General features: G+C 41.9%; 1 protein-coding gene across 23 annotated transcripts in view; it reads right to left on the bottom strand.

Moving 5' to 3' along the window:
* Ptprt (protein tyrosine phosphatase receptor type T) overlaps positions 1 to 19,413 on the bottom strand; it is a 1,176,099-nt gene that overhangs the window by 748,781 nt on the left and 407,905 nt on the right. For all 23 annotated transcript variants that reach the window (XR_004119009.1, XR_004119008.1, XM_031372635.1 and 20 more), the window contains exon 5: positions 5,136 to 5,251. Coding sequence is in view for 21 of the 23 variants with exons in the window: in XM_031372635.1 (XP_031228495.1) it covers positions 5,136 to 5,251 (116 nt within the window). In the remaining 2 variants the exon portion in view is untranslated. The remainder of the gene's footprint in view (positions 1 to 5,135; positions 5,252 to 19,413) is intronic.

Consider the following 19,413-nt stretch of genomic DNA (forward strand, 5'->3'; position numbering starts at 1 on the left):
CCTCCCTCCTTCCCTCCCTCCCTCCCTCCCTCCTTTCCTCTCTCTCTCCCTCTCTGGACCTACATTTGTCTGACTTTGTCTGATTCAGCTAAGATAACTGGGCAGCGAATCCAGGGATCCTCTCCTGTGTGTCTCCCAGTCCCTGGGATTACAAATGTGTGTGGGTCCTGAGGATGGACCTCAGGTCCTCATGCTTGCCTGGCGAGCACTTTACCCACTGAGCCATTTCCCCAGCCTGAAGGAACATTTTTCTTACAGGTATCCAGTTGCAAAGAATGATTTGATTTGGTGTGGCAAATTGACGTGAATGAACTCAAGACTTTAGGATACAGCCCACACCTTTATCCTAGCTCTCCTTCTCATTCCCAGTTTGGCTCTGAAGTCCTCCTTCACCCCACTAATGCACAACCTCTTTGGGACTGTTAACAACAGCCTTTTGAAAAACTGTGATAAGAATAAAAATTATTTTGCGTGGAGGCCCGCAGGACATGTCCACTGTTAAGTTGTAGTCTCTAGGCTTTCTTATCATTGTTGAGCTTCTCTGGCCACCATGCAGAAGCCCTATGCAGAAGGACATCGAGTTTGGAACAGTCGGGGGAGGAGAGGCTATACGTAGAGCTCTCTGTTTTGGTCGCCAGGGCTTCCCCATGGGATCAAGTAACAACATAACAGGAAGCTTTGCTGCTATGTAGACGGCCAGACAGACAGACGTGCCTCTTACAGCCACGCACAGCTGATCTGGAGGGAAGGGCTCCCAGAACAAGAGCCTTGTCCTGTCTGTGTTCTCTCTGATGCCTATGATTGTCTCAACCCATACACAGACCCTGCTGAGATCTACACAGAGCATCTGGACACAGGCCTCATTTCTGAGACGGCGAGTATTGTCAGTTGTACAGTCTCTCAGTGGAGCACACTCTTTGTAGAGAGGCCTCAAAGGTCAGCTTTGTGGAGGGGCTGACAGGTTTGCTCTAGAATCCCTGGAGGGTGGGGTGAGGGGAGAGACACGAAAGGAGGACACATCATCACAGAATACTCAAAGCACCCACATGCGTGAATGGCATGCCCGAGGGAAACTGCTCTGAGTCCCTACCAAGAAGCTAGCTCTTCCAATACAATTGGTCACGCGACACTCCACTTGCCGTTAGGAAAGATTTCCTGACAACTCTAGAATATCTAGATCTAGGAAGAAGTGACCATTTTGCTCCTTTTTAAATGGCATTTGCTTTTATGTTAGCTCTTTGTATTCATTTTTAATATTTCAATGAAATAGAAGAAAACAATAAACACACATCATCTATTATCACAATTAGTAATATTGATGTATGCTTTATAGTATTTTAAGTGTACATATATATGTATGCATAATATAGAGTATGTATATATGTAACTATATAACTGCTCATATTTATGTATGCACATGTGTTTTTGCATTAAAATATTAAATATATCAACTGTTGTATAGCTTCCACTTTCACTTAATCACATACTATGAAAATGCCATTAAGTCTCTGTCTACTGTCTCATATGTAATTACTTCATTCCAGTATTTGCTTAATTAATCTCTCCTGCAGAACCCTCTAGATCTTTCTAGTTCTCTGTCCAGTTGTATATATAGTTGCAGGTACCTCTCTGTCCCCATTTCTGGCTACTTCCTTAGAAAACTGCTATCAATGAAACTAATTTTGGAAAAATATGAACATTGAATGTTTTAGATTTTATGTGCCTAATTATCTCCCAGAAATGATGGGCTTGTCTATATACGACATGTGCTTGTGTAGACATATGTGTGTCCTGTTATTTCTGTTACCCTGTGACTACTATCATATAGCCAGCAACTTCCAAACACAGTGTCATATAATGCGTGGAATTCCACTAGTCACACAGGCCTCTGTCAGAATGCCCAGTATTCGTACCCTCCTTCCCAATATTCCCTGAAATATGGAGGAGGGAGCCGGTACTCAAGGAGATTTCCTTGCTGGAATAGTTATTGTATCTATCCACTTGCCGTATTAAGTTTAAAACCTCCCTGGGTAGAGATAGATTAGCAGAAAGCTGGGGATCCCTGCCTGAGCTGTGCTCCTCCCCCACTCATTTCCTTCCACCACCTCGGTCTGCTTTCACACAGAGTATTATTATGATGTGAAGCAGACCCACAAAAGCCACTTGTGTGCCCTCAATAAGAGCGTGCTGGGGATGCTGCTCATTACATCACACAGTCTTTGCTTTATGAGGGCTCCTGGGAACCATTCCCTGTCTGGCCTCTGTGTGAACAACAGTTAGAATTTTCCTGAGCAATTGGTTTGTGTTTATCTCGCAGACGGTGTACACTGTATATCTGACAAGCTTGCTTTATCCCACTGGCGGCTGTGGTGCTCAGGCGCCCCACTGGTGACCCTAAAGCCAGCAGTGGGAAGGAAGACATGTAGCCATCGACTGAGAAGCAGCTCTCATATGTGCTCTTCCTGTCTCGTGGCGCCTTCCTTTTAATTTACACTACCTCATCTTGCTTTGTATCCTTTCTAAGCCACCTGAAAAACATTGAAAAGTAGATAGGTAAATAAAATCTGAAAGACTTCCATGGTGTGTATTTCTATTTTCTTCAAAATGTCCACTGGGCTCAATTTTAACATCCTCCTGTGTACAGAAGTAAGGCTTAGTGCACGCCAGTCAGTACTGGAACAATACTGACCTCACAATAATTGGAATGCCCAAATAAAGTGGCTGAAAAATATTGTGATTGTCCTACCTCATTCTTGTGAGCCAGTGGAGTCAATGCCATTGAAATGGCGTGCGTCTTCAAAGCAAAATGTGCCTTAATTATAATGAAAAAAGAGTCAATAGCACTACTCAATGTTTAATGACACAGAAGGAGGGACAAATGTACCAAGGAGAAGGTCTTAGTGTCTGGATAAGCTTTGCTAGGGATTTTTCAACAGCAAGAAAAAGGCTTAAATTTAGGAAAGACATGACAGGATGAACTGCCATCGGAATGGAGATAGATTCTACCTGGGCCAAACAACAGCAACAAAATAAAACAAAAACCAACCAATCAAACAAACAAACAAATGTGTTTCACATTCTTTGGTCCTGAGGGAAACAAACTTTCAAATCACACTGAGGTGCCAAATGAACACCTATTTGAATTGAAAAGACTGACCAGAGTATCAGTAAGGGTGTGGGAAAACTTGTACAGACTGCTCAGTGGCAATGGAAAAGGGTTCAACTGGGTTTAAAAACAGCTCTTTGTTCTTCAGAAAGTTGAATTCACATCTACACAAGACCTGGCCATTTCACTACTAGACGTTCACCCAAGAGAAATGACAGAATATATATACACACATAGAAGGGCACATGAATGTTTACAATAGATTCTTTTTAGCAGATAGAAATGGGAAACAATGAAACAGCCATCAATAGGTTTATAGATAAGAAAGTCATGATATGTGGTTTATTATAATAATTCATTGTTAGAATGGATTATTCCTAAGAACAAGCTACCTAAATTAGAAATTTAATACATGCAATGACATAAATGGACCTCACCTTAGAATTATCGAGGAAATACCTTAATACTGTTTGATTCTATGCCCCACCCCCTTGTGTGTATGTGTGTGTGTACATGTTCATACAAGTTCACATGTATATAAAGACAAGAATGCAAGTGTCACAGCAGACATGTGGAGCTCAGAGAACAACCTCAGGCATAGGTCCTCACCTTCTACCCTGTTTGAAGCAGGGTCTGCCTCTTATATTCACTGCTGTACTCAAGGCCATCTGACCTAACTGCTTTCAGGGATTCTCCTGTCTCTACATCTACTCTCACCACAGGCACACTGGGATTATACATCTATCACCCAAGATTTGCATACATTCTTGGAATCTGAGCTTTATTCCTCATACTTGTCCAACAAGGGCCTCATCCACTGATTCATTCTCCTAAGCCCTACATTGATATGAAATTCTAGAATACATAAACAATATATAGTGTCAGGAAAGTAAGCAGTGGTTATTTATTACATGCTGGAGTAGAGAAGAGATTAATAATGGGAACAAGGACACTTTAGAGGTGACATCAATGTTCATTATCTTGATTGTGAAACTATTTACATACAAAATCATTAAATTTGTCAAGTTGTATGCCTTAAACTTTACATCTCAATTATCTTCAGGCTGCTTGAAAATATATGGTATTAAATGGAAGCTAAATATGGTGGCTCACTCCTGTAAGCCCAGCACTTCAAAGGCTGAAGCCAAAAGACAACAGGTCTGGGGCCAGCCTGGGCTGCACAGCAAGACAATTTTAAAAGGAATGGAAATGTATGTGTATATACATGTGTGTGCATTTTAGTGTGTGTACATGTATATGTGTGTATATGTGTGTGTGCGTGTGTGTACGTGTGTATATGTGTATATGTGTGTGTGTGAGGGAGGAGGGAGGGGTAGATGACCTTATAGACAAGTCATGGAGAAGCTTAGCTTGACCTTCTATGTTGTCACAGAACTTTATATTTATGTTCACACTGACAAGAGCATGACAGTGCTATCACAATGGACGATCTCATTCTGTGTCCCATCCTCGGCTTTGTATCCCACCCAGAGAAATGTTCTTTCATTTTGCTAGACAAGTAGGATCGGTGAGCAGAAAAGAAACAGAAGTGGATTCAGGATTAAAGCCCTGCCCTGTTAGAATCTACCCAGTGATGGCCTCATTCAGACAGAAAACAGACTGCTCACTTCAGGGACATTTTCTAAGAAAAGTGTAACGATTTCACCAAGAAATCTAAGTACCTTTGAGTCATGGATTGATGACATCACAAGCCCAAACCCTAAGATACTCCATTTGTCTTAGCTTTAAAAACAAAGTTTCATTAGAGAAAGCTTGGTGGGCAGTTTGTATTCACAAACCCTAGACCTAGAGCTTTTAGATTGCCATTAGTTTCCCTTTCTATGACATGTGAACCTAGCTGAACAGTTGATAAGAATTCACAACAACATAGTTGTCGAGGAATGTCCAAGGAACAGGGATTTTTAAAAATCCCTGCACTCCTCCTCCACCATGCCCTTCTTCAAAGGCACATAATTTCTTCCTTGCAAAGGGAGGAAATGATGTAAACAAGGGTCTCTGCCGTTCTTACCTGGAGCCAAAGTTTGTCATGCTGGGACCACTTCCCACCAGCAATGCACTGAAACGTGGCGTTCTGCCCCACATTCACCTCAACATTTTGGAGTCGCAGGAAATGTGGTGCTTTTCCTAAGAGACAAAAACCAAACACAGAACACATGAGATAGGATGAAGTTGCCCATACCACTTCTCCATCAGAGGTAGCAGCCCAGGACAGGCCTGGAGATCCTGGAATGTGTGCCTGAGAAGAAGCCAGGCTCAGATGAGACCAGATGGGTCACTACAGCATGAATCCCATTCTGTGATCTTCATATATTGACCTATTTACGCCTTGTGAAGTCTATGGAGTTCACAGGAGAGCATTCCCAGTTCACAGGTCAGAAACCTAAGACTCTGAGCATTGTATAGTTTGTCAAAATCAGGCATCCATAAAATTGGGGAGCAAAGACGTGAATCCTGTCCTATGAGACCCTCAATGTTCCTATGACTAGCTACTGTGTAATTTCTCTGTTAACTCTGCTCACACATCACTAGAATGAGTCTAAATGAATGTCACCCCTGGGGATGAGAGTAAATGAAAAAAAAAATCATAGAAACTAAAGCTCCTCCCTTGACTCTGCTGATGCTGATGCTGATGATGTCAATAGTTACAGACAAAGAGTACAGTAGGAGTAAAGGAGGAAGAAGCTATAATGTGTGTCATTTACTGAGTATTTCTATATGATAGGTACCATGACCAGCACTTACAATTTACTGAATATGGTGCAACTGGCCCTATGATTCACTAATAGAGAAGCAAAGAGTTCTAGAGAGCTGTCCACGTTCACAAAGGCACATAGTTTGTATTCTCAACTTTGCACTGTGCCACATCCTAGGTGTGGGTAGGAAGTGGAACACAAATTCTGAGGCTTGGGCACATGGATAAAAGTCTTCAAACGAAAACCATCATGTGAGGTAATCAGACCCAGGGTTAATCCTGGGTTTCGTGTTGGATGACTGAGTTCAGCGCATCTCTTATGTGTGTGATCAAGTGTTCCTCTATAGAAGTCCCTCACAAAACAGCAATATCAGGTTTCTATCAGTTGGTAACTAATGAATGACAGGAGGAATGAGTTTTGTCATTTAGTACAATGAAGGTCCCCTACCACTATCAATAAAATCAGTGATAAGCTGGGCACAGACTTATCCCAAGTGGGGCCAAGTAGAGGGGCCTTAGAAGACCAAGGACATCAAGAATAGGAAGAATAACATGCACTGAAAACCTCACCAGTGCTGAACAGGAGTCTTAGTCGAGGTTTCTGTTGCCATGATAAAACACTAAAAATAACTTGGGGAGGAAGGGATTTGCTTCATCATTTGCTTCATCTTACAGCTTGTAGTTCATCATTCAGGAAATGCAGGTTAGGAACTCAGGACAGGTGCCTGATGATAGGAAATGAAACAGTGGCCAAGGAGGAGTGATGATCACTGGCTTGCTCCTTGCAACTTGTTCAGCCTGTTTTCTTCAATCATCCAAGACCACCTACTTAGGAGAGCCACCACCAGGAATGGACTAGGCCATCCCACATCAATAATTAATCAAGAAAATTTCCCCACACTGCCCCATGGGCCAATCTGGTGGGATGATGTTTCTCAAAAGATTCTCTCTTCCCAAATAACTATATCTTGTGTCAAGTTGACATAAAAACAGCTCTCAAAACACTTTGCATGTCTTATTTATTCTAATTTCATGGTATCCCTGAGAAGCATATGCCAAAGGGCAGAAATTAGCATCCGCAGGTCCAAGATTGTTGTGGCAGCTATCTTAATTGTCAATATGATGTAATTCAGAATCACCTGGAAAGAGAATCTCAAAGTTGGAGGAACTGTGGACACTCAGTTGATCAGTGGCCATGTCTGTGGGGACTACCTTTCTCTAAATATTCTCATTAACTTATGAGAATTTCATACAATACACTTTGATCATATTCACCATCAGCTCTTCCTATATCCACCCTCTTCACCCTCCCTTCCCTTCCTATCTGCATCAAGTCTGGTTTATGTTGTTCAACTACTTTTTGAAGGAGTGTCTGCCCTAGAGTGTGGTCTATCCACCATGGTCACGTCGTTGAAGAAAAATAACTTTCCCTCTTCCCCAGTCTATCAAACAAACAAACTCCTAGGCTAGTGGTAGACTTTCATGCCACCTCCAGAAGAGCTAGCTTGCCTATCCAGCCCTTTAGAATGTTGTGGTCAAGATGTCAACTAAGCAACGAACTTTCTCAGCACACTGTGACTGGAAGGCAAATGATGCCAGCTAGCTCCCCTTTGAAAAGACAATTTTCCTATTTCCCATTGGGCCCCCAGAAGGGAATTCTTCGCCCCAATTCATCTGGAAGCAGACAAAAAAGATCACCATCCCAGTTCTTTATGTTGGGGTGGAGGGTTCTGGTTAATTTAGGAATTATAAGCATGTTGTCATGTAAGGGATACAAATGTAGCTTTGGACAGGAAGGGAACTAGAGGACTTAAACTCAGCGATTTCTACCTTCCCTTTCCTCTTCTCTACCCTTCCTTCTTAGGTAAAAAGGAAGGGGGGTCGGAAAGGGGGGATATAGTAATCTCATAGAAATTATAGAAATAGACAAATAGGAATAGGTTAGCAAATGTACTCTTAAGCAAAATATTACATAACTAGATCTTACATTGGTAGATGTCCTTATAATTGATACAAAGTTGAAGTTATATCTCTTATATTTGACAGAATTTATCTGATACTGTTTAAGGTTCTCATTGATATGAATTTCTTATTGATATAAAATTGGGATTAATAGTGTTACTCTCATATAGGCCTATATAACACATTTGAGAAGACTAAGTTTAAACCCAGTCCTTCTATAACTGCTATTATAAACTGTTTTAAATGATTAAGCAATACGAGTTAAGGGCCAGATAGCATACTATTGGTCATGAGTTCATTAAAAGGGTGTTTCTGAGATACCTCAATTAAAAATGACAGAGAGTGGTCAAGGCTTAGCAGTTCAGAGATGCTTTAGATGGATAGAATAGTTTTCAAAAGTGTCATAAGTCCACAGAATATGACATTTATGGTCATTTCTTTATTATGTTCATTTGACTAGACACCTGTCTGCTCCTGACAGCACCCCTTTCTCAGATTCAAAGAAGAAACTGAGCATCATTGGAGTTGCTCTAATTGTGGTGAGACAGCCACTATTGCCTCATTCCATCTACAGACAAAATATTGTCTAGAAAAGGACACACTATGCAAAATAGTCAACTGATAATCTCTGCCAAGACAGGGTGATCGGCCCTTTAAAATTCTGCATTACAAAGGTCTATCACATGACCCTGGCCAGAAGGTTGAAGACTGATGCTCAAACATCTTGAAGTAAAGGGACTGTCCAGGTGGTCAGCAGTCTCTATAAATAGGCTAGTTTTGAAGCTATATTTTGTGCTTCTCATATTTTCAGGTAATATTAGTCATTCTTGGATTTCTGACATGGTTGAAGACTGATAGCCAGCCCAAGCTGTTTAACATTGAGAAAGATGATATAGATTTGAGAGGATGGTTTTCAGATGGCATACAATCTGAAACCAGGATATGAGTCAGGTGTAGAATTATGTCTTTTAAGTTAGGGTAAATGACAGAGGTCCTATTTAATTGACAAAAATGATAGACTGGGTGTTAAGTCTGTCTTGTATTTTATAAATTACAAAAGGGTAACAGTTGTGCTCGATTTATATCTGAGACAAAAGACTCTTAACTGGACAAAAGAGGGAAATGTTGTGGATAGTCTTGATCTTGAATTTTGATGCTAATTCTCCTCTCCTGGAAAGCACTGCAGAGGAGGAATGGAGGTTCACAGGTGCTTTGTATACAAGTGTCTTGTGAACCTTCTCACCTTCTCCCCACCTTAACTTTTCAAATAAAGGCTAAGGCTGATGACTGGTCAGCAGGAGGGAAGGTGGAGCTGAAGAATTTGTGGGAGAAGGGGGAAGAAGATAAGAGGGAGGAAGACTGGAGAAGGAGATGACAGAGAAGGACGGTGGAAAGAAGATGGAGCTGAAGCACTTGGCTTGGAGAAATCGCAAGTCATATGGGATCTAATAGATGCGAATAGAGTAGTGTAGTGGTAGATCTGCCCAATCTAGGCGAGTAGCTTGTATACCAATTAACTGAGTTGTGAATTCATTTACTGCAACAACCTCCTATTTCCTTCCTGGAACTTTATTTGGCTTGAGCTGGCCCAGGTCTTGTGTATGCTGTTGCAATTCATTTGAGGTCATACCTGAAACTGCCCTGTTGTATCCAGAAAACAGTGTTTCCTTGATGTCATCCACTGTTTCTGGATTTCCGAGCCTTGTGGGGAAGGATGGGATGGTATATATGTACCATTTAGGGCTAAGCACACAAGAATGTCATATTTTCTGCACACAGAACAGTCAAGAGTCTTTGTGTTCATTACTATCTGCTACAAGGAAAAGCTTTCTTATAGTAGTTGAGCTGCACTGGTCTATAGCAATAAGTCATTAGTAATCATTTTAATACCATATGTTTGTTACACAGATCTTCGCCTAGGGCCTGTAACTTATCTAACCACAAGTTCTTATTCCTATTATTTCAGGATTCAAACCTGTGTGAAACTGACTTTTTTCTGTTTCTGTCACAGTTTTGGTTTAATTAATTTTCTCCTTCTGTATCATGAAGGAGATACACTGCTCAGACTGTATAAGCTTCCAAGTCAATACCAGCTTGATTTCTCATGTTCTAGCGTCTTCAGATATATGGTCATACCATCAAATTCTAAAGCATATTGACAATAGCCTATAATGCTTGAGGTTCTATGGGACCACATTGGCTAACAACTCAAAAAGAGGTAACCCCTTCTGTTATCTGGGGATTTTATTTGCTAACATGTGGTCTCTAATTGGGGTACTGTCCTCTTGCAGGGTAACTCTATTATAATTCTTTTATATTATGCTTATGTATGTACTTCAGTGAGCCAGACTGTAGGGTTCCATATAACTTTATTCAAAGGCCTTTACTTTTAGTTTTCCCTCCCCAGATTCTCTCCTCACCATTGTCCTCCCACGCCCCACCCAGATTTAACCCTTCCCGCCCTGTTCTTCCTTTTTAATCCTTTACAGTAGTGCTCTGTCTCTCCTTACTTGAAAGCTCCCTTCTTCTTTATGGCCCCTTACTGATTTCCTAGCCTCTCTGAGTATTCTAAACAAAGCATACACATCTGACTCGAAGCTGACACAAGTGAGAGAGTAGATGTGGCATGTGTCTTTCTTGGCCCAGGTTATCTCACTCAGAACCACTGTTTCTAGCTTTACCCATTTACCTGAGACTTTCATGATTTAATTTTTAACAGCTTAATTTTTTTATAAGCTTATTTTTCTTAGTAGCTCAATATCCCATTATATAATGCCATATTTTATTATCCATTAATCAGCTGAGGAACGTCTAAGGCTGTTTCCATTTGCTAGCTATGGTGAATAGAGCAGCAATGAACATGCATGAGCAAGTATCTCTGCAATAAGACAGAGAGAACTTTGTGTCCATACCACAAGTGGTATAGCTGGATCCTATTGGTACATCTATTTCCATCTTCTGAGGATAGATATTTCTCCACAGCAATTTTCATAGTGGTTGTACCAGTTTGCATTCCTATGAGCAGTAAATAAGTGTTCCCTTTCTGTAGGGGATTGTCTCAATTACACTAATTGATACAGGAAGATGTAGCCCAGTATGAGTAGGGTGCCATTTCTGAGGCAGGGGATCGTAAAATTTCATAACTGGAGAAATCAAACAGCAGAGAAATAGGTAAACAAGAACACATACGTGCATTTTCCTCTGCACTTGACTGTGTATCTGCTTCCGCCCCTCTTCTGTTCTGTGTATCTGCTTCCGCCCCTCTTCTGTTCTGTGTATCTGCTTCCGCCCATCTTCTATTCTGTGTATCTGCTTCCGCCCCTCTTCTTTTCTGTGTATCTGCTTCCGCCCCTCTTCTGTTCTGTGTATCTGCTTCCGCCCATCTTCTTGACTGTGTATCTGCTTCCACCCATCTTCTGTTCTGTGTATCTGCTTCCGCCCATCTTCTTGACAGTGTATCTGCTTCCACCCATCTTCTTTGAGTCTCAGACTATGATAGATTATAACCTACAATTTTTAATCCAAATAAATTCTTTTCCCCTAAGTTTCTATTTTTATCGGGGTACTTTATCACACAACAGAAATGAAACTACACCAGGCACGAAAACTACAGAGACAGAAACAAAATTCAGTCCAGTTCCATCTGAGTCCCAAACTCAATTTCAAACTAGCCACCCTATTGGCTTCTCGGCCTTGAGAGGGAAGATGGTATCACCAGGCAGGCCTCCGAGTACAGAGAGAGAACTTCCAGGTGGTGCCTCTTCTAGCTTCTCTGTTTGCTCTCAGACGTTTTACAAGGAATCCAGTCCATGCTACCTTCCCCTGTGGATGTTTTTGAATAGTTTTGTCTACCAAAATGTGCCACCACCAGGGAGACTCCAAAACTCAAGGACTTCAGTGTGATCAAGGACACTTGCCAAGAGAAAGTATATACCATCTGCTCATGTTTTGAAGCCAGCTGACAACAGTTCAGGTGCTGCTGTCGGGACCCTGTGGCTAAGGTGTCAAGGGTCCAAGGCCCAGGTGAGACTACTTCTGCTGTCCGTCTCCAAGTTCAAGATTCCTGCATCTGCCCATGTGGTAAATGTCACGCTGCTCATATTGCTTGAAACTGTTGTCCTTTGGAGCTCCTGTATAATTTTGTGAAGCTATTTTTGGAACTACCAGTTCTTCAGCCACAAATGGAACAAACTCTATAAGTCTGATTTTCCTACAGCTATAAAAAGGGAAGGGAACACCCTTCCTGTATAGAGAGCAGGTGTATGTATGTTGGCTCCAAAGTTAAGATGTCCTGTGTGTTTTACAAAATCCCCTCTTTTCTTACAGTTATGGGCAAGTGACAAGTAGTTAAGTTTTAGGTCATGTGCAGTCAGATCCTTCTTTGATCATTGATTGGCACCTGCCTGTTTCCTTCTCTTCTCTTCTCCTCCCACTTCAGCCCCATAGTTTCATTCTTGACTTTTTTCCTTTTTATTCCAGCCCCTTCCTCCCTTTTATATTCAGAATGTGGATGTTGAATGTCACAAGTGGTATAATGCTAGGGAAACACTAATAGCCCTGATTTCCAGCAGACACATCAAGCCTGAACCCTTATAGGAACCAGACAGCTATAAAAATTAACAAAGAAACTCCACTGTAAATCGACACTAACAAAGCCACCATCTTCTCTCTCTCTCTCTCTCTCTCTCTCTCTCTCTCTCTCTCTCTCTCTCTTCCAGTTTGGAAAGATATTTCTGTATAATAAGGAGAAATGTTGTGGTGAAAGTGAGTAGCAGTATTTGGCACCAGTTTTAATGTTGGCAAATTAAGGTATAGTGGATAAATAGGGGAATTACGGAGACCTCACACTACATTGAAAGGGAAGCTCTGCCACTAAAGGCCAGCAGAGAATGGGGGTGGGGTGGGAGTACCTTGATCACAGCTGTCAATTGTCTGATTTCTCCAGAAGAGCAAGAAGTCTGTGTTTTATGTGAAGTCTTCCACCCTAAAATCTTGACTAAGTTTGATGAGAAAAATCATGGTCTTAGCCAAACCCATCAGCAGTCAGGTCCCACCAGTTTGTGGTCTCTGATAAGTTGCTCTTATGCTCAGTCTCCTGGAACAGTTCCCACTAGCCAGCTGTGCCTTCTCTGGACCTATAAACCCAGTGGTGGCTCTCCACACACTGTGGGAACTGCTGAATTGCAGGAACTTTTCTCAACTATCTTTCCATTCTGCATTCTCTCCATAGGCCCTTATCTCTATTCTCTGAGGCCCTGGACCACCTGTGTCTCATGATCAGTATCTTTCTGTTGGGAACTTCTTTGGGTTTGGTCTTCTCTGGGAGCCTGGCTTTCTGGACCCTCCTTCCATCCCTACCTCCAGTCTCCACTTCTGCCAAACACCCTTTCCATCATTATCTACCTCTGCCTCTGCATTTCTGTGAATGAAAGTATTGTTCCAACATCAACTCACCCAACCTTCAGCCAAAACCAAGTGACCTCGGGTCCTCCAAGCAGCCACCAGGCCAGCTTTAAGCATTTCCCCTCTCACCCCAGTCCTCTTTCTGAGTTTCCCTAAAATGGGAACCTGCTGAACAGGGTTAAGAGGAAACTGGTTGTGTATTTGGGGCAAAATGCCTTGGTGCAGGTGACATTTAGACTCCTGCAGATGTCAGTGCAGCATCTGAAGACATATTATTGTGCCCTTTATCTCGCTCTTTAAACCTGACAATGCTCAGCAGGAAGCCACACAATTGAAGGGAAAACTCCTACATCCATTAGAAACAATGTTGCTGATGCTCTGTGGGCTAAGAGACAGGGCCCTGTGAGGCTGTGATGGGGGCAAAAAGAGGATGGAAGAAACTTTAAAAGTCAATTTGGGAGTTAGAAAGTTTGAAACTGTGTGGCAACGTGTACTGACATTTTCCAAAGCGCCCCCCCCACCCCACCCCCGCTAATGGCTGACACCGAGACCCAGCAGTGGACAGTGGCTATGGTCAAAATACTTTTGGAATAATAACAACCACAACAACAAAATAAAAATTAAATGAGCTATAAAATATGGATGAGAAGTTTTCCATTATAAAAGAAAATAATTTACTTGGAGGATAATGTCTGTCTTTTGGTAACTGTTTTGAAGTTTGAGGTAAACATTTAAAGCCAGCCTCAATGTGTAGAGGATAAGACTGCAAATCAGTGATGATTCCTCTGTCCACAACTTTTAGAATAATTAATTGAAACATTTATTGATAAATTCTGGCCATATGTCAATAAGAAATATTTTGAAGGACAGGTGGGGACTCAGAACATTTGAAGACATAATGAAATGCATGTTTTTCAGTACACAAAACATCTTAAAACTTCTGAGGGATTAATTGAAAGGCTGAGCTTTTGGGTGAAACACAAGCAGATATATTGCACAGCTCAGAAAGTGCATAGGCTACATCATGTGTAAACCCACAAGCTGCCCCAAGGCCTGTGGTCAGCACCTCAGAGGCAGCAAGAATACCTCAGAAGATACAAAATACCTCAGAGATACAGAAGCAGTCATCTCTCTCCCAATGTAACCAATCAAATAAGACTGGTCATCTCTAGGGCCTGAAGGCAGCGCCCTTTTGCACGTCTGTTTCTCAATGGTACTGCTATCTTCCAGAAATCCAAACATGGAATATAACTGAATCTAGAAATAGAGCCTGTAGGAACTGATTAAGCTCAAACAAGGATGTTGGGTAGAGCCGGATCTAATCCAACTAGTGTCCTTACAAAAAGAAGAATTGTAAACACTCAACAGGACACCAAGGACTTACAGAGAGGAAAAGACCATGGAGAGTTGTACTCAGGAAACCATTCGCTAGTTCAGGAAGATGATCTCCAAAGGCAAACCTTCAGCACCTTAACTTTGACTTCCTAGCCACAAGGACTATGAGAAAATCACTTGAGCCACCTAGTCTCTGGCATGTCCTAATGGCAGTCTTTGCAAAGCAATAAACCATCTGTTACGTATTATATAAATGCAGAGCTAGCTCTTTGCTTTTTGATCTCATTCGCTTTGATGGAGGCTTGCGAGGACAGACGACGAATTTGTCTTACGTAGTTCCATAATCCCAGACACTGAGTACAAGCTCAGTAATTGCTCCCTGTGTGATGAGTGGCTGACTCTTCACAATCCTGCTCCAGGTCACCCTTGCTTCTTGCATAGCTCTGGAGTGTTCTTTCTTATAGTTTCCCCATCCTTCCTAGGGGACTCAAACTCATTCTCTGCATAGCATGCTTTATGAGTAAACCCAAACTATTCCGTTCCCCAAAAGCATTTCTAACATCCACTCATAATAACTGCCGGAGGCCCTGAGTGGGGAGGTCCCAGGACACCTGCCCAAGGTTCACCTAGGATATTGTCTGCTCTGCTCCATCTACCAGGACACACTGGCAGCGCTGGGATGTTTTCCAAGGCAGAGATTCTGCTTTGGAAACTTGCCATTTCCTCTTCCTAGAAGCTCCCTTTCCCAAATTCTGAGAAAGCAAGTTCCTTTCTATGATTAGAGTCCCACCTCTGCCCACAGCTTTGAAGACACCTCCCATGAGCCCACTGCTGAAGGAGTCCCACTTCCCATATTTATCATATTCAGGGCACATTCCATTACCCCAAGTTATCCACTGCTTTTCTAGTATGAGATACTGTTCATTTCTTTCTTCCTTCTTGCCCCCCTGCTGATCCAGTGCCAGGAGCACAAAAGCCAACCCTTTCTTACTTAACTATCTGCTATGCCCAGCAAAGTTCTTGAACACATAGTTCACAATTGATAATTTACTTATTGAGATGAAGAATAGATAAAACCTTGTGCTAGCAATGAATGCCCTGAGCATACGAGCCATGGGTGTACCTCAGAGGTCTGCACATACTGGTGGCATTTGCACCTATCCTTAATGTGATTTTTCTCCAATCTCAGCTACCCTTTCATAGGCCTCAGATTGTATGTTCTGGCAAGGATGTGCTTCAGCCTCCTAAGCACTAGGGTTGAAAACAGCCACACCATGCAGAAATAAAGCCAAGGTCATGACTTCTAGAGTTACATCTCATGGCCCATTTGCTGGGTAACTGACTCTTAGCAATTCTATAACCATGCAATCCACACTTCTCAGCAGGAGGAGGATGAGGCTATCTGGAGAATCTGAAATTCACAGAAGTCCCAGTGAACACAGGGAAGTTGTCCAATGATCCTTAGGAATTCTGTGGATAGAAAGCAATCCAAATGTCCTCCTGGGATGCTCCCCTACAGAGAAACAACAGAGAAGGGAGTATTTGATGGTAGTGGGCAGGGCTTGGAGATAAGATAGTTGAGACTAGGGGACATTATCAACAAAGGGTATTATACTGAAAGTGAAGTTTCCTTCCAGAACACAGAGCACTGGGACCCAAGGACAGAATACCATGCTGTACTCTGCTGGGGGTTGGGGAAAACAGTGTCACCTCCCAGAAAGACCATGTCCAAGCATAAAAAAATAATGAATTTAGGTAGTAAAGATGAGTGTGCTTTATGGGGTTCGACATGTGCAGTATGTGATGAGGGCAAATGGTTTACTGGGAAGACTGCTCAAGACTGAAGTATATACAGGCTTAAATGTATAGTTAAATGGAAGCAAGAAGAACAGATATCTCCTGACACCACTATCCAGTCTTGAATACAGACCATTCCCCAATGGGCATGTGACATTGATGAAACTCATGAGAGTCAGGGAGGAAAGACAGTCAGAAGAGGCAAGGGAAAGCTGTCTGCATGCCTACTGTAGAAACCCTGCAATGCTGGGGACTTTGGATCCCCTTTATAAGAAGTCTTCTTCAGCAGAGACATTTCCCAGGCATGAGTTCCCAGGAGAGAACTATCTAAGACTTGAGACATAACCCAGAGAATAGTGAGAGTAATAGGGAATCTAACCCAAGTGTTTCTGAGTTGATTACTCACAGAGTGGGTCTCTTTTATGTAGACGTCAGACCCAGTTCCCCCACAAGCGTTGCTCAGAACCTGGAACTTGGCATACATTTTTCAGAGAAGGTGCTTTAAGCTAGTAAGTCAGACCATGGTGGTCTTATCCCAAGAAGCTAGAATGAAACAGGGATTTAAGGTCTGACAAATGGACAGTAGCAGAAATGAAAAGATCCATTTCAATTGAAGCAAAATGATGGGGCTGGTGTGAGGCTCATGCCCAGGTATGGGGGTGTGGTTGAAGGCACACAGAGAAGTACATAGGACGTCTCATGAGGAGGCTTCCTTACCCATAGCATAATTGTGGTTCGAATATGGTTAATCTTCCAAACTTATACCAAAGTTGAATTCCTGAAGTCAGTGGCACAAAGAAGCCAGACTCTGACTGTGACATTTAGAGCTAGCTGTTTTTAGAATGCCGTAAGGCTTTGGATAAGGTCATCATAGTGGAACACTAAGAATTCAATCCTAGTATTAGGAAACAATGGACAGAGACATGGCATCCACATGTGCATTCCCTCTTTATTCCCACATGATGCTCTGTTCAGCTCCCAGACCCTGGAAAGCCATCACTGACCTGAGTCTATGCCAGTGTTATGCCCTTCAAACCTCCAAAAACTGTGAGCCAATTAACCGTCTTTTCTTTAGAAAGTCGGTCTTCTTGTTCTAAGAGGACTGTTTATAACACTAAGTGTCTGCTTCAAATAAAAAACTTAATGATGAGCCATGGGAAAACAAGAACAAACATCATCCAAGTAATCGATGAAAATGACAATCAAAACCAAGACTGAAATTAATACAGTAGAAAATACTACAAAATAATCAATAGCACAATGAGATGGGCTTGGGAAAGATTGGCAAGCCCTTAGTCAAATGTACCAAAAGAAAAGAGACAATTAGTAAAATTAGAAATGAACTGGGAGACACTAGAACAGATACCAGTGAAATTCAGAAAATCATAAGAACATATTTTCAAATGCCCCTACTCTACTAAATTGAAAAAAAAAATATCTAAAGGAAATGGAAACTTTTCTAGACATTTACAATATACCAAAATTAAATCAATATGAGATTTAAATAAATCTTGAACAGTTCCAAAATGAGCAACAAGACTGAAACAGTAAAGTCTCCCAACTGAAAATCAGGCCAGGACTAGATGAGTTCATTACAGAATTCTACTAAACTTTCAAAGAGCAAACTCAGCTGTACATGGGAGCTCTGTATCAATCTTCAGTCCGAAAGTCTTGGGAAACAGAAGAGGAGACCGAAAGAATGGACAAACAAGAAGATAAGAAGGGGCGGGGCTGTGGGGGTCTGTGAATTGCTGGTGTCTGGGCATGACACAGCTGCTGCACATGGGAATTCATAGCATCTTCTGGTTCCCTACGTATGAATTGTACACAATCTAGTCAGTTCAAAATTCTAGCAAGAACGAAGAAAGAGCTCCCTAGAGGGTCCATTCTAGCTGAGGAGCTATGGGCAGTGGACAGCTGTAGTGTGCTGGGGGAGGGGCAGTGCCTTATTTTTTTTAAGGTGTGTGACCACTGGCACCTCCCTATGCCCGAGGAATGAACCCAACAACTGTGAATATATGGAAAGTACTAATTAGACTCTGTGGGTTTTCAATAATTAATTAAGAAGCAAGCAAGCAAGCAAGGAAAGAATGAGAGAGGGAGGTAAGGAAGGAAAGAAGATGAAGCTGGGAAGGAGATGTAGTGTGGGATTCTGGAGGTAACTTGAAGGGGAATGAGATATAATAAAGATACATTGTATTACATGTATGTGATTTTCAAAGAATAAATTAATATTTTAAAAATGTCAGCCTGCCATAGATATTTCATCCTACTAAACTATATTTATTTGATGTCTCATGACCAAATGGGAGAATGGAGAAACCCTCAGAGGTTATACAGAACCAAATGGCAGCCAAGAAACTGGTAGGAATAGGAATCTATAACAAAAGCAGCCCCAAATTGAGGACCTGGCATCCCAGCCAACTCTGGCAGTGGCTTCCATGATCCCTGGGATCCCTAGACTTTAGACTTCCAATCATATACTTGTAGGTGTGTTGTCATCACAGCTGCCTGCACCCAGGCAGGCCAGGAGCTGTGGCTCTCTGCTGAAATACCTGCAAGTGTTAGCACATGGAAGGGAGCTTGAAGGAGGGGTGGCGAGCCAATGAAGACTCTTGATACCCTACCATGAGTACTAAACACCATGAGAAATCTCCCCTTACACCTACATAGAGCTGATGAGTGTATTTAAAATTATCTTTAAAGAATTACTAGCTTTGGGTTCTTTTCCCTGTTGGTGAGGAGTGTGCTAATTTGCTCCATGTCTAATGTTCTTTTTCTGTTCTGTTGTTTTGCTTTTTTTTTAGAAAAAAAAAGACAATTGCAAAAGATTCTATCCAAAGGCCTCTAATTCTTCCACTTCGGTGGTCTGAATCTCACTAATAAACAATCAGGATTTTAGACTCCCTTTATAATGGAGAGAGATTCAAATTGTTTTGCCAGTCTCACAAATTCCTAGAGGTGCTGCCTGTTGAGCAGGCCAGCAAAATTATGGATTTATTCAGAACTGATTACCTTGCGTTGTGTGAGCAGTTTTGAAGGATTAAGAGCTAGTGAGTGAGAGATAGCTATGAGTTGAATGAATAGGGGTTTGCAG

The sequence above is a fragment of the Mastomys coucha genome, unplaced genomic scaffold (assembly GCF_008632895.1).
Source record: "Mastomys coucha isolate ucsf_1 unplaced genomic scaffold, UCSF_Mcou_1 pScaffold15, whole genome shotgun sequence".
In the NCBI taxonomy this organism is placed as follows: Eukaryota; Metazoa; Chordata; class Mammalia; order Rodentia; family Muridae; genus Mastomys; species Mastomys coucha.